This window comes from Cryptotermes secundus, unplaced genomic scaffold, assembly GCF_002891405.2.
Source record: "Cryptotermes secundus unplaced genomic scaffold, Csec_1.0 scaffold463, whole genome shotgun sequence".
NCBI classification, from domain to species: Eukaryota; Metazoa; Arthropoda; class Insecta; order Blattodea; family Kalotermitidae; genus Cryptotermes; species Cryptotermes secundus.
Window position 1 is genome coordinate 219,447 of NW_019735561.1, and position 17,188 is coordinate 236,634.

Below are 17,188 nucleotides of genomic sequence, written 5' to 3' on the forward strand. Positions count from 1 at the left end.
TGTGAAGTTACAAAAACTGATTCAGGGAATGGTACAATGTTTTTATCCCTCAACACAATATGCATATAGTAATCCCTTCAATCATATTACTCATCTCAAATTTCTCACGTATATATTTCATAACCGAGTGAGGGTTCCTGCAGGCATTCACAAATATATTTGTTCATAATTAGTTCCGTTCCAAACCTGCTTAGAATTCCACACAGATTTCCCCAGAGTTGCCAGTATACAACCACGTTAACACAGCTGTGAAGCTATTCTGCAGATTGCATGCATTATGGGACCAGAAGGGAATTCTGAGTAGGAGGAACCCTAATAATAAAAAAAACATGAAAATGCTTTTGTTAAAATTATACTTTTTATAAAATAATTATGTACGAACCGATTCTTATAGAAGAAAACAATTACATATATACCAGTGTGGGCAAACAGACACGAAAAATGTACTTTTGTGCCGTGATATCAGGGAGGTAACAGTCCAGAATACGTGTAGTCCGTCTTAGCCTCCTGTCGTTTTCCTCAAAAGGGGGGGGGGAATAAGCTTTTAAGAACATCGTTCTGTCTGTGCATGTGTAAGTATCTGTCGATTTGTGTGTTCACGTGTCCCTACTTGAACTCTTAGATCAGTAACTGATCTTCCCGAAATTTCGGGTGAGAATTGGGCCAAGAGAAGCCACCCAAACTCATGAGTTTCAATTTCCTATAACTGGTACTAGCAACATGGCGGGCACACGGATATGTGAGTTAGGAAAGACTCTATTGCTACTTAATCAAAATTCTGAAATTATATATGATAACAGAACTTCTAAATATATCCAGTTTCTTTGGATTAACATTTTTTGTATAATATAATATAACCATATATTATATTATATTTGAGCATCCTGTTACACTCGCACAATATATATAAGATAAACACCGTCTTAAGTGTAACAATTTAATTTAGTTCTTTCTTCTTTCCCCTCACTCCACACTACATGTTTCGGCCCTAAATGGCCATCATCAGGTGTGTATTTTTACGTAGCTGCTACACTGCCCGTAGTTTAAAATTTAAAATCACCAGTCTTTCCAATTGTATGTATGTANTATGTATAAAATCTTTGTTAACCTACACGCGTCAATTTGATTTCTAAAATTGGCACTATTTTAAAACTTCAATTCAAATTAAAATGTCTATAAATTTTCTGTTCTTTTTCTTTTTCCAAATGTTTAAAAATGAATTACAATTTTCTCGGGGTACACGCCCTATGTCAGAGAGAGCCCACACAGAGTAAGTACAAATAACAGTATAAACATATAAGAATAACATAACATAACATAAGATAGTAATACGAATATTTGTATATTACAGACAATACCTGAACAACGATAAACAAGAAGTGGCCGCTGCAGCACTTAAGACATAGGGCACGTACCCTGAGGAAAATTTTAATTTTAAAATTTGAAAAAGGAAAAGAACAGAAATTTTATAGATATTTTAACTTGAATTAAAGTTTTAAAAAAGTGCTAATTAGAAATCAAAATTAACGTGTGTAGGTTAACAAACATTTTATACAATTAGAAAGAATGGTGATTTTAAATTTTAACAAGCAGTGTAACAGCTACGTAAGAATACACACCTGATGATGGCCATTTAGGGCCGAAACATGTAGTGTGGAGTGAGGGGAAAGAAGAAAGAACTAAATTAAATTGTTACACTTAAGACGGTGTTTATCTTATATATATAACCATATATATTTGGGTTTCGTTTCGATTGCAATAACCAAACGACATTTGGAGGTGAACATGTAAAATTTAGTAACAACTTACGTCTTAATCATACCTTCGCATTAGTTACATATATGAAATTTTTATATGGCAACAATTAGAAATATAGCCTCATTGCGAAATTTTGAGGTTACGTTTGCAAAATTTTGAGTAGATATAATATGTATTTAATATTTCTTCCAGAAAAAGCAATAAAATATAATAATAATAATAATAATAATAATAATAATAATAACGTAGTAACATGTTTACAATTGCAAAACAATAAGAACTTTGCTCGACAAGTCTTCGACCCTATACACATCTACACATGAAACAGGCCAGAAGTCGGTCCTATAGGAAAATGGTCGTTATATACGCTAAAATGGCCATATCTACGTATGACAGTAGCAACAAAGAATTTGTAGACTAGAAGTTGTTCCTATAAGGAAACAATCAGCACATGCTTTACCCAGAATTTCTTGTTTTACATTGAATGTAATGTGACAATAATAAAAAATAAGGGATTTTTCTTACCTTGGGCGAAATTTCCGCATACAAGTATGGCCACATATGCTGCCACTGAAACAAAGAGAACACAGATATGAACTCACATTTAACTTTTTATATTCGAGTACAATAAATGCGAAGTACAATTCTTGGGCTTACTTCCTACTGTCCTGGAAGCAAAATGTCACCTTTCTTTGAGTTGCCTCTGTTTGCTAAGGTAAATTAATGTGCTTCTAAGCATCACATAATTAAGTACATGGTGAATGGAGGTGAAGTTCTACGCTCATATAATCTCACTCTTGAATCAGCCTCACTCGGTGAGCGGTCAGCTTGAAGCTGGAGCCCTTTGACCTTCGAAGGGACAATGGATAGTGGACTGGGCATCTCACGGAGTGAGTCCAGACGAAGAGGTAAAGAAAAATGCCTCTCCCTGCCGGGAATCGATCTCCCAGTCAGTAGATGCTGAAGCATCCGCCTCAGAAGATTATTCAATTAAGAAAATGTGATTTAAGCTGAACAACAGCCTACAATTATGTAGTACTATCATTACACACCTTTTTACAGCTAGTGTTATTGACCCGTGCACATTCTGTTCTCCTAATTTTCATTTTCTCCCTCCTTCTTTCTTTCCTTCCTTCCTTCCTTCCTTCTTTTCTTCACTTTTCTTTGTTCAGTTGTAGACAATTACAGAGTTCTACACGTACGTAACTTATTGAGCTTCACTTTTTCCCCACCTGTGAAAGAAGCGTTGGTGTTCAGACACTTTCTGTGAAACCCTCTACATAACAAAACTATTTAAGCACAAATTAGGAATTTAAACAAAATACTTTTCATCATGCCCGCGTTCCTCCTGCAGCTTCCACATCAAATGTTTCTGTTCACTAACAGTTTTTATAGTAGTTTTAATCTATGTTTCTAGAACCCTAGATATATCCATAATGATTTTCCTGCTTTGGACAGGTTTCTTGTTAAAAATATTATTGTGTATCTTTGTTTCTATTTTCTTCCTCACCTGATTTACATTAACATGTTGATTATGTAGCGGTTCACTTCAAACCGCCGAATTGACGTGCAAGATCTAACAAAACGCCTTCAACGAAATCAAATTACATGACTCTCTCTCTTTTTCATTAGGTCCATATTTCAACGATGCGTTTACCGCGTATGCCGGAAGCAACCGCCTGCGACAATAGACTGACCTCTGGAATACGGAAATGTATTCTTCGTGCTCCAGAAGGCAGAAACTTTAAAACTCTCTGTCAGACTGAAGGTTTATAATGATATCACGCTAACTAGTTTTCCAAGATGGATAATTTTAAGTGTGCAAATTCATGTCCAGGTCCGTTACGTATCCTTCCTGCCATCCTCTCACCTCAAAGGGATTCCAAATGAAGGTAAATTACAACGTCCTGTCCGGTTATCACACTCGTAAATTTTGGTGGAGGACAGGATTAACATAAATTATCGCGCCAACTTAAATCTGAACTGAAACCGTACACATTGACCTGAATTAAATTCCATTCTTTTCTGCCAATATTCAGTCTCCCATTGCGACTCCTGTTTCTAACAGACCTTTACAGACAGTTTTTCTGAAATTTCATTTGTGCTTAGTCTCAAGGTGGAATATACGTGCCCTATAAGTGTACCATAGAAATAAACGTAATAGTAAAGTACTTTTCAGCACAATATGACTGTTGAAAAGCTGTGAATGTGGAGCACACTTTCTGTCGGACAAATTCTATCCAAAAACTAAGTGGGAAGTTCACTTCCCACTAGTTAAAGCTGTAAAGCTCTCCCTATTACAGGCTGTGAAAGCCCGTAGGGGTGTGAGAGGTCGAGGCTCCCACACCTTCTAAACAGTCTGGTCATAGATGGCGGTAAGGTTATCAGACTTACGCGCTTTCCGCCCTTTACCCCTCAAGGAAGAATCGTGGTACTGATTTCTGTTAGAAGCTGAGCCAACCCCAGGGCCATAGTGAGGCTGGAAAGATTATGTCAATTGAAAAATCCACCTCATCTGGACTCAAACCCGCGATCTTCCCGTTTGTAGTATAATGCCTCAATCAACTATGCTACGGCGTGTCCCACCCCACTAGCTAAAGGAAACCTAAATAATCACTTAATTCAAAAGCGTAAGAGTAACAATTTGTGTTACACACGTACGAAGGACTGAAGAAACTGGACAAAATACAGTAACTTTATGATTTCTATTCTTCTTACAGTAGTGTTACGATTATTAGACCAAGACGTATCGCTATTATGCATACACCATGAAAAAGGGGAATAAAAATTCTTATACAATTTTGGGCGAAAATCTCACGAGATGAGACCATATAAGAAATCTGTATGTAAGAGTGAGATTGATATTAAATTTCATCCAATGGATACCAGATGTCACTGTGTGGAATATATTCAACATACTCGGAATATTAATATTATCATTATTCTTATTATTATATTTAAACTGAAATGGGTTTTCACACGAAGGCAGTGATAGTACAATAAGACACAACAGATAAATAACACACATCACACAAAATAACAAACCGCACTGAAACAAAACACACAAGCAATATAGGACACACTACACAAAATGAATACAATACACATGCGATTTACAACTACAATTAAATAAATTAATATTACTAAAAAATAAGCATGCTATACACTAAACAGTAACAGTAATGGAATACATGCCATGAACTGATGCACTCACATTTCAGCATGGCCGTCCCTTCATTCTACTTCACTACATTTACGCACTCTTCACATCTTCACCACAATTCATTTCATTTCACTATATTTTTGGATTATTTCTCCCACACCCTCACTTCGCCTTAAATCCAATAGTTTGGGCCAGAATTCTGATATGAAATACGTGGTATTACTTCGGAACAGAATCACTTACGGATTTTTGCCCCACGAAATTACTTATTATAACTGCCTGTGGAAAGAACCCATAATTATTGGAAACGGGCCCGGAAAAGCAACTAGCTACGGGTTGGACGCCCGACGATCCCGCTCGCTAACCGACAAACATGAAATTCTTCTATTTGTCACAGCATACGGTCTTATACACAACAAACATCAAGGGCCCTAGTCTTCGGAATAAAACAGCAAGAGCACAAAGCTGGTCGTCTCCTAGCAAATGACGTCAGCATATGAATTATCACTTCAAATCACTATGCAGTCTTCTTGTCATTTCTTTTCAGTCACCCTGGAACGTCGGAACTCAACTACAAACTCTTCTGGACTCTTAACTACACTGCGCTGCACTCTGCACAGGTTTTCGTTATATATGTTCCGCACGGACAACACAGAAAACACAAGTCACGTGATTCCTGGCCAACGAGAATTGGCGCGCTGACTGTTGCCTAAAACGGGTTTAAACATTCCACCACTGAGACACATCTTCCAATGTCGCACGGCGGAACGTGTTTACGGAACCGTTGCCTAAGAAAGCTTTGAGCAAGTCCGTTGCAATATTAAGACACCTACCTGTTGGCCGCATTATAAAACATATTTTTCTCCAGTATACAAATAAAAATGCCAGCCCTGTGATTATCAAATCTATTCAGCATAAACAGAAAAATAAGATTTGAACCCATAAAGTTCAAAGCACTCATGTTGTGTCTATACAAAAGGAAATAACTGAAGCTATGTAGTTTTAATGTTTTTAGCAGAAGGTATTACTTGTTGTCATTATTACATCACGAGTGGCAGTGGATGATATTTCGTTGTTTTGTTTCAAAGGGCGGACGGAGTTGTAAACACTTTGAGCAGCAGTACAGACAGAAGTCCATACTGACCAATGAGAAATACTGCCGACATAAACTGAGAAGGAAAGAGGAAAAAGTTACCTCTGAACATAAAAACAAGCTCACTAAGCTTATTACAACTGCAGGAAATAATTAAATAACTCTGAATTACTCTACAACAGAACAAATGAAAAAATAATTTCTAAGAGAAAATATACGTATTTTAACTGCATGTGTAACAGTTAACTCACTTTCATCAAGAAGGCTTATCTCGTTACATCCATATACGGGGATACGTATTTATCATCCCTTACTCAGAGTCCTCGCCCTATTTCTTGCAGTTTAAAAATGGGGATTACTTAGTACCAGTGAAGCACAGAGACGACAAGCTTACACTGCTAGGGGAATAAGCGTTGAATTATTCGTATAAAAGTTAAATTTGAAAAGCACTGTTTGATAAATTTTACAGCAATGTTGTATTTAACAACGTACCGCATTATGCAATATATATATATATATATATAAAGTCTTCGAAGCCATTTTTTGTTGGTTGAATCACCACTTAAGTCATGCTTTCATGTAAATCCAACGACATGTTTCGACCACACAGGGCCACCATCAGGTATATGTGACGATTGGCCTAAATTGCTGTACTGTACCTACCTACCTACCACTCGGCTCTACAGCCCTGAGTGAGCCTTGTCCTCCTCAACAACCAGTCTCCACTGCTCTCTATTCCTCTTCTTCTCTATCCATTCTATCACCTTCATCTTCTTCAGGTTGTTCTCAACATTGTCTATCCATCTCATCCTGGGTCTTCCCTCCCTTCTTTTGGAATATTTCTTAGGCTACTCCCTGCATCTTTCCGGGTTGCAGCATTGTGCGTACATTCCAAGTTGCCATCGCAATACTGTTGTTCCTTGTCCTTCGCTTCAGTTGCTGCATTGTATTATAACCTTAGTATTTGTATATAGCCCGTGAGGACTGCGCATCCGAGAAGTTTATTATTTAAACCAGTATGGTGTCCGTTAAAGTTTATTAAACAGAACGATTTTAGAGATCTATCAGGAAATTAGATTAATTTCAGAATAGTCTATTTCTTCCTCTTCCTGTAGATTTTGTAGCCGCTGGGAAGTTCAAGCAGTCTACATAAACATATATAGATGATGGACAGAGAGTGTGAGTCACGTGATGGGAAAACCTGACCTGTATATCTACTTCGTACTTAATCGAAATTATCTGTGGGTTATTTTACTTTACTGTCAACAGCTAACACTATGTAGCATCTGATGGCATTATGATAGACCATTGATGAATTAGTAAGAGTTTGGAAAGATATGGTAGTGGCCTTCTTGAGGTACTACATCGAAATTTGTTCGTAGGGTCTGAGGAAAACCAAGAATAATATCAATCAGGTTAGCCGGTGTCCCAGCCGAGATTCGAATCGATGACCTGTCAAGTACAAATCTACAGCGTTATCACTACACAAGTCCGTTCTGTCTCATCGAAACAAATTCAAACGAAATAGCTATTCTTTACTATATTTTCCCTTAAGGCAGTGGTTCTCAAACAATGGAGCGCGACCCCGGGAGTGGGGGGCGAAGGGCTTGAAAGGGGGGGTGCAGCATACTTTATTACAGATAAAAATTAAAACTGCCCTAATCAATTGAAAAAGTAACAAAAAATAAAAATACATAAAAACTTTTGATAAGTACAGGCTTTAATTATCATGAATTTCAAAATAACTAATAATTATTCTCTTTACCGGCAATTATAAAACGCGTATGCCAGAGACAGTGTTGATAGTTCGGCAGCAGCCGCATCCTCTGAAATCTTCTGAAGCCTAGACTTTTTAAAATTCTGTATGAGGAAATGAGTGCCAAACACACTGCTCTGTTGTTTTTTAGTGATGCTCGATGGCTTTCAAGAGGCAAGGTATTAAAGAGAATGTTTAAGCTGAGGCATGAGGTGTTCTGTTTGTTATATGGGGAAAATCGCTCACTGGCAGACAGTTTCAGCAACAAGGACTTTTTATTGAAAATCGCTTACCTCACAGATATATTTGAGAAACTAAATATCCTCAACTCTTCACTTCGAGGGAATGAGACAACTGTACTTTCTTGGAATGACAAAGTGAAGGCATTCATGAGAAAATTAGAGCTCTGGAGAAACAGTATGGAAAGTGACACGCTAGACATGTTCCCTACTCTGGTGTCAATGGTACAAGACACTGATAATCCAGTGCTTCAATGGACATAAATATCTGCCTACTTGATCATCTCATAATGTTGAAAGACCATTTCGAAAAATATTTTTGCAATGATTTTGATGAATTTAATTGGATTAAAAATCCATTCGAAAGTGCTCCTGGGCCATCATCCCTGGAGGTAAAAATGCAAGAACAACTCATCGATCTCACTAGTGATACTTCATTAAAAAGTAAATTTAAGAAATTGTCTTTATTGGAGTTTTGGATACACATTGGCAAGGAATTCCCAACTTTGAGCCAAAAAGCACTGAAGATCCTGATTCCCTTCGCAACAACTTACTTATGCGAGACAGGCTTTTCTGCTTTGGCAGCTATAAAGTCAAGGTATCGTTCAAGGCTAAATACTGCTAAAGAAGTTAGAGTGGCCATTTCTGATATTACACCTCGTTTTGATAAACTTTGTTCTCAAAAGCAGGCCATCCATCACACTGAACTTTGACATTTAAATGTTTGATTTTCTTTGCAGAAAAAAAATAAATACTTGTTAGTTAAATATCGTTTCATTTCAATACATATTTTGGTTAATTGCAAGTGTTAAAACTAATTTCTATTGTAGGCCTAATATTGTGATACTTTAATTTTGAGTAAGAAAACTGCTAAATAGTATGTAGAAAAACAAAATAAACTGAATAAAACGTCAAACATACCATGACTTCCATTTTTATAAAAAAACAGGCTGGGAGCCTGAGAGCATTTTCTCTTGTCAGGGGGGGGCTCAGAGGTAAAAAGTTTGAGAACCACTGCCTTAAGGAATTCAGTGTGTTCATATTCACATTCTGTTCGTTAAGGCCATAGACATGTACAGACTCTGGAAACAATACAGCAGCGCTTATACGAATCAAATGGAACTGTCACTAGCATAATAATTGGATAAAATAATTAAACGACAAACTGCATTCGTATGTAATTTTAGTTCATTTTTAATAAAGCAAATATACATATTTAGTGTAATACCATAACATAAACAAATAATTAGGAATAATTGATTGCTACCGATATAAAACATTATATATAAATTACGAATATTCTAGCTTCGAAGTGAATTCAAATGAAGAGGCATAATGGGAAATACAAACAGCATCCTCATAATTAGAAATCCATATCCTGCATTCAATAGCAACATAAATAATTTAATTTTAGCCTAGGACACTGAATGTTCCCCCAGTCGCCTGATCTATGCACTAAAGAGCAATGAGAGTGAAGATTGTGAGCAAAAGGCAACAGTTAGAAGTACCAGCACTGCCACCCTCACATTCATTGTCCATTTCCTCTTACGTAATGAAAAGAGATCCTCCCTTTTTTGCCTCATTTATACATGGTTTGCTTAGTGACGCTGCCAGTTGCTCAGACTGTACAGCACATCTTGATTGGATCAATGAATAATTAATTGAAATTTGTGTGAGGCGACCGTGACTTCGCTTGAAGTAATATCCCAGAATTCAGAGCAGGGCTAGTGCAGTCTGTCTAACGACTGATTATGGACTAGACGACCAAGAGGTCGGAGTTCGAGTCCTGCTGGGGGTAAGAATTTTCACATCTCCATGTCGTCCAGACAGGCTCTGTGGCCTACCCAGCCTCCTATCGAGTGGTACCAGGAGCTCATTTCCAGCAGTAAAGCGGTCGGGGCGTGAAGCTGACCGCTGCAACAAGTGCAGAGGTCTATACATCCGTTTCCCCAAATGTCTTCATGCTGTAGTGTTTAGTTAGTTAAGCAAAAGGACAGCTTTATTAATTACTTCTTACTGTCCCTGAACTAAGTAGGTTTCATTTTTCCAACATATTTTATGTTAAAATAAATTGTAAATTATTCATGTAAGTATAACTAATTATTCTATTATGCTGATTAAGTACTATTAATACTTCAGCTATCAATGACCACGTAACCACGGCACACAACATGACCTTACTAACACCGTAAAGAAATAATCGTGTAGTAGCAATAGACAGAAAAGTATGGCGCACAGATTATCAAAAACATTAATCTTCACAGATGTTCAAACCAATGAACTGTAAAATTAAAATTATTATTAAAATATTATGACTCGAACATTTTTAATCTTTTTTCATGTATGTAAATTATGCCGTTTCCTTCAACTTCTGGTAACTCCATGATGATCGTAATTTCTTACCTATATTTTATGGGCGTTTTAATAGCATTTCTAGTCCTAGTCCTAGTCTAGTCCTATTTCTAGTACCCTTTAATTTACCTGCAATTGCTGAGGAAAATCATGAAGAGCGTCGACTAAGATCTGAATCCCGATCTTCACAGCCACGAAACATAGGCATTGCCCACTCCACCGAGAGATGAATTCGAACTTTCGTCTTGCAAGGCATGGCCCATCCTCCGTATCCTTTACCTGTATTGTTATTCCAGCCTTTAATACTCATTTATTTTAAAAAAGGTAAAAAGTTGCCCTATGCAAACTAATTAAGCACTAAGCTATGAACGCGCATGGAGGAGTGGAAGTATAGATCCAAGTTTTCTTGACTTCGGCACTAGTTCGAAGGGAGTGGTCAGCTTCACGCCCCTGCCGCTTTACCCCCGGGTAACAACCCCGGTAGGAGGTTGGGTGGGCTTCAGAGCCAGTCTGGACGACGTGAAGAAGAGAAATTAATTTAATAACACTTAACAATCAGATTTCTACTTCCAAGAAAACACATCGCATTACTTTAACAAAGTAAAGTACTTACCGATATTGATATGAACGTGAGAGGAGCATAAAATGATCGTGCCCAGTTCAAGATCTTCCGCAGGTTTCTCTTGGAAAGACCGAAACATTCACTAAATTTTATTAAAGTGGCCGTAGTGAAAATGAGATCCCAAGCTAGCAGCTTCTGAATACAATTCCAGACGTTATCCTTAGACTAACCTGCTCGTTTGTGTGGAATGTAAATACAATTGTAAACCGTAACAGCCTCGTATCTGATCATTAACATTCATGCATAATTCAATGCTGTCCTTAAGCAGTCCTCACTAAATTTCATTGGGGATGATTGCGTTCTGCTCCACTCTTGCGTAAAGAAACGCTATGGAGGCGAGAAGTGAGACTGAGGTACACAAAGCATTTCATAAATGGTTAACAAGGGCCCTGCTTCTCTGAACACGGTACTGATGATATCCCCAAATAGGTATGTTTGCAAAAATCTGACCACCACAGAGAACAACGCAATTGGGAGATTTTCGAGTGGAACATACAGCGTTTATCTGTGAATTATTAAGCTGCAGAATGGAGCATTCAAGCGTGCAGCCTTGCGGGCTTAATTAAGCGTCCTTTGAACCAGGCGTTTCAAGTTAAGGCATATGAACAGATCACGCCTGTCTGACCGCGTACTTCAAATCCAAGAAACCTACTGGGGTTCCAATTTGCGTGTGCCTACCCCCGAGACCTTCATTAAGGTACATACTCGTACAGTGGTACGATATATAAAATTTTGTAAAAATCGATAAGAGCACCATGCCACTAGATACTTCCACAATTCTCTACCTTTTGACTCATTTTTGCGTTCTTGTACGCGTAAGGCTGGCATGTATAGTGAAGTACTGTAATGGTGAAAAAAATCTAAGTCGAGATTCTGATTATGTATTGTATATATCTGTGTCCTCCTAGCGACTTAAAGGTTGGCGAATTTTATTCCTATTTGATTTCTAGAAGTTTCCCTACAAATTTACACTTCCCTAGCGCCTGAACGGTTAGGCGAATTTTATTTGTATTCTATTTCTAGAAGTTTCTCTATCAATTTGCACTTTCCTAGCACCTGAACGGTTGGATTGCATTCATATTCGCTTGTTAGAAAGTTCTCTGCCTATCTGCAACTTCTTAGCGCCTGAACGGTTGGCGAATTTATTCCTATTCGATTTCTAGAAGTTTCTCTGCCATTGATATGTGCCCGATGAATAGGGGGCTTCTAGTTCTACAAATAGAGATCCCTAAAATGTGCCTCAAAAACAAAATTTGAGATATTTCCCAAGCAGTTTTAAAAATTGTGATTAAATTTCAGTCACTTAAAGAGACCATCTTCCTAAATAGCATTGCTTATGTAGAGACCAGAAATAAATCGTGAAATAATCTTTCTAATAATCCGGGATCTGAAACACCCAGAGAGGTAACATATAGGAATGCGGATTAGGTATTTATTTTATATGTCTCGTGAGGAACATGTCTGAATATAAGGCAAATAGGAAATACTTATGAAATTTTGACAATTAATGAGAAGAAACCGTTCGCTAGAAGCAAACGAGATCACATTGAAAGACACTTAGGTGATGTGTGACGTAAATGTGAGTGATGAATTTAATGGGTTCAACACGGAGTCGTGTTTTTTGGCTTTTATGAATGAGTTGATCAACATCGGTTACCTTAAAGAGAGGAATTTTCTCACAACCGTCAGCTTTTCTGTAAAAGTAAAAACTAAGTAAAGGTATCTTTGTAACAGGCCGTGAAGGCCCATAGAGCTGTGAGATGTTGAGGTTCCCACATTTTATAGACAATCAGCCCATAGGTTGCGGAAAGGTTGTCAGCCCTACGCGCCGGCCGCCCTTTACCCCCAAGAATATTCCAAAAATATTCCTGGTACTCATTTCTGTTATAGGCTGAGTCGACCCCAGAATCACTGTGCAGCTGGAAGGATTAGGTAAATTGAAAACATCCAACGACCTCATCGGGACTCGAACGCGCGACCTTCCGGCTTGTAGCATAGTCACTCAACCAACTACGCTACCGCGTGCCCCCAAGCTTTTTCTGTCAATACTTTATAACAATGAGCTGAATAGTTAATATTTTGAAGTATTATTGCGAACACAGCGTGTTAATATGGAGAGTAATTTCGACTAGTCTTGAACAAATCCTTTCATGGACAGAAAACGATTCTTCGTGTTCCTTTCTCAGGATACATATGCGACCTGCGCAGACCAGCAGACTATCTCGCTGCTATAGCTGTTTCCTAGTTGGGATAAAAGCGGCCTGCGGTTTATGTGACACCTTAAAAGCCCGGAACTCTGGACCGCTGCATAACAAATGTGATACCTAGAGTTTCGTTGTTAAGTGGGCCATCTCTTTAATTCATGATTTCACACAGAAAGTGCAAAGTTTCGATTTAATATTTCACTGTTCTCACCGCGCTCCACTAATCCTCTCCTTCGAATTGATATTATAACCAGGTCAGACACCGTCTCCTGGAATGGAAGCCTCTGCATCATCACAGTTGCAGACGACATGAGAACTGTGGTCAACATGACGATTCTTCTGCTAGGACCACGGTTTCTTGCATACTAATTGGAAAGCCTTTCTCTGCAGACTTTCGACGGATTTCCCACATTGAGATCACTTTTCTGCCAGTACTGATAGGAAGATTTTCCTCCAAAGATTTTTGTCCCCCCTGCAAATCAGTAGTTTTTCTCCCAGGATATAAGAACTGATAATTATGAGTAGCTTATTTGACTCTTGCCAACCGAAAAGTCTTCATTACCTAAATTCTGTTTGATTTGGAATTATAATAAACTCAGACTAAGTCCTGCAGTTCAATTTCATATAAACAAGTAAAGCTATCCCTGTAACAGGCCATGGAGGCCCATAGGGTTCTGAGATGTTGAGGCTCCCACGTTTTCTAGACAATCGGCTAACAGATGGCGGTCAGGTTGTCAGCCTTACGAGCCAGCCGCACTTTACCCCCAGGAATATTCCTGGTACTCATTTTTGTTAGAGGCTGAGTCGACCCGAGGCCCATACTGCGGATGGAAAGATTAGGTAAATTTAAAAAATTCCACCTCATCGGGATTCGTTCCCGCAACCTTCCGGCTTCTAGAATAGCGCCTCAACCAACTACGCTACCGCGGGGCCCCGTTCAATTTTATGTATAGTCCATTCGCGGAGATGAGACAGTCAGCGTAAACAAAGCAAGCCCGCGTGGCCACAGCTGACAGCAAGAAGTGGACAAAGCGCGCAGTTACTTCAGCGTACTCACTGCATTCGGACTCACGTTAACCTGCATTCAGACTTAAGAGTGAACTTTGGACGCCCCTGCAAGGGTACACGCATCACGTGATCGCTGCATGATTTCATTCAAAGAGCGAAGGAGACACCGCGTGCATTTGTTTACGAGGACTCTCTCGTCTCCGCGAATGGACTGTAGTTTAACTTTTTCCAGAAGTAGTGAATGTAGGCCTATAATGAGGACCTAGGAATCTTTGTACAGTACAGCCACAACTAATCCTAATCAGCTGATACAGTTATGAAATCGACGAATGAAAATAAGACGAAAATTCTTCTTGTTGTAGGCTAAAGCTTTTCTTAGACGAAGTAGAATGAGGCCGGTCATGTCATACGGGAATAAAGGAATTAGAATCGCCACGAAAGATCTTAGTCAGACTAACTGGTAAAATGACCGGGAACGGAATAACCTCCATAAACGTCCTAATAATTCGAGATCATTACGACTAAATTAACACGGCCGATGGAGTTCACGAACCGTAATATTAGCATCCAGTCAGCCTTAAAATTTAATCTTCGTAATGGATCTCTGTCATGGATTCTGTTTTACAGTAAAACTCAAACACTCAGAAACTCAGTATTATGCACAGACATCGGAATCTACCAACATCTATTGCAAAGAGATGACAACGCTCGCATTCGACTCTGGGTATATTTCACTATAAGGAGCGATTTAAATTGGAAATTAACAGTTATACATTTTAATGATACTCACATATTGAACTTTCAAACAGTCCACCCGATTTCACAATTAAAGCTACATTTCATTCAACCATAACAAAAATTTAAATAAAACGAACTCCGTGGCTGTAGTCCACAAGCGAACTATACCGACCGAGTTACATCTTGTCGGCGAAGTTAGGGCCAAATTTTGCGGATAGAGAGTGTCACGCGGTCATCGCAAGAGATCCCCACGGCCGTTAATCTAGGTCTTCTAGACCGGAGAAGCCATTTCTTTTAAATAGCTCCTCAATTATGATCACGAGGCTGAGTGGACCCCGTTCCAGGCCCACTACTTCTAAGAAACTCTGGTAGCGCCGGGAATCGAACCCGAGGCCTCTGGATCTGTAGTCAGGGACTCTGACCACTAGACGACGGGCGCAGTCCTCCATTTAATCATACTGCCAGATAAACTTACTATACCTTGTCTTCCACTGAAAGATTTGGTGACACACTCATCAGTAATAGGTGACACATTCATCAATAATAAATTCATGTAACGTAAAATATCTGCATAAAGTACAGCCAACTGAAGCCATGACCTAATATATTGGTCTAGCTGTAACGCTCTGGATTGTATTCAGAAGTTTCTCAGTTCAAAATTCGGCCCAACACCGGCTATACTAACTGGATGTCCTCGTGGTTTTTCCTCAGTCTCTGGAAGCAAATAAAATGTTACTACATGAACTAATCACGAACCCTTCGTTTGAAACCTTTCAAATTCTTCGTTCGTATCTAGCTACTGATAGCTTCGTAAAGTAACTCACAAAAGAAACATGACTTAAAAATAGTCTTCTGCTACTTTGCGTGTGACGTGTAAACATCACAATATAAGAGTATAAGACTGACTTCACAAGGAAACACAAAAGAGAAAGGAAGAGCAATAAAGAAATATTATACTATTCTAATTACCACTTGCCGGTCACGGTAGCCGAGCGGTCTAAGGCATGTACTGTCTTCGCTCGCTCGGAAGCCGGGATCGTGGGTTCGGATCTGTTTCCTGTGAGGTACGAACTGCATTCTTATATATTATTCTTATACACTGCCCGTCACTGTAGCTGAGCGGTCTAAGGCATGCACTGTCTTCGCTCGCTCGGAAGCCGGGATCGTGGGTTCGGATCTGTTTCCTGTGAGGTACGAACTGCATTCTTATATATTATTCTTATACACTGCCCGTCACTGTAGCTGAGCGGTCTAAGGCATGCACTGTCTTCGCTCGCTCGGAAGCCGAAATCGTGGGTTCGAACCCCACTCAGAGCATTGATGTTTAGTGTTTGTGTACAGGTAGAGGTCTTACGAAGAGCTGATCACCCGCCAAAGGAGTCCTACCGAATGTCTAATATCTATTAAACCGAAGTGAAACGGGGAGTTTCATGGAGGTAGTCCAAGGCCCAAATTTGGGCTGTAGCGCCGAAAGAAAAAGATACGACTATATAATTTCCTTTGATGAATATTATACAATTTTTGAGGCGAGCGGATGATACAATAGCTAATTTAGACTCTGATAATGAACTGTCAAGTTTCGGAGTTGAACTTGGTTTGAAAATTGAAACTTGCGCCATAGCTGCGATTCAAACACAGTACATTTAATGGACTTACACGAGGTGAGGGAATATAAGGGACATGCAGTCGTATAAGTGCTTCAGGCAACAACTCTTAAACTCGGTCCCAGATGAAGCTGTCCCTCCCCTTCACTAAATAAGGGTAGTCTACTCTACCTCATCAGAACACTGGATGCTCCGTTTTTAATTCAAAATTCCTCTCACAGTTCCCACCTCTGTCTCTAGCATGGCGTGTCATGGCTGCAACATTCTAGAAATACAGGCTTACCGTTCAGCGAGCACAAAGGAAATTATATCCACTCAAGTTCTCTATTCCAGATATCTCTGCGTCGAATCCATTGGCAAATAAATCCGATTTTCATCAATTGTTGTTACACACAGCCCCATATACATGTCATACTTACTTAATTACGGGCCGCGCCATAGCTGAAGCGGTTAGTCGCTGGCTTCCTATCACGGCGGCCCGTGTTCGATCCCGGGTCTAGTCAAGTGGGATTTGTGGTGGACAAAGTGGCGTTTGGGCAGGTTTCTCCGAGTACTTCGATTTCCCCTGCCAATCTTCATTCCACCAATTGCTCCACAATCACCCTCACCTATCATCTGGGGCTGGTAAAATAGGCCAGAAGTGGCCGCAGT

General features: G+C 39.2%; 1 protein-coding gene across 1 annotated transcript in view; it reads right to left on the reverse strand.

Annotated features, from left to right (window-relative positions):
- LOC111869564 (neuropilin and tolloid-like protein 2) overlaps window positions 1–17,188 on the reverse strand; it is a gene marked incomplete at its 3' end in the record, with an annotated part of 419,957 nt that overhangs the window by 186,271 nt on the left and 216,498 nt on the right. Inside the window, exon 2 of the mRNA XM_023861190.2 lies at window positions 2,284–2,328. Coding sequence (XP_023716958.1) covers window positions 2,284–2,328 — 45 coding nt within the window. The remainder of the gene's footprint in view (window positions 1–2,283; window positions 2,329–17,188) is intronic.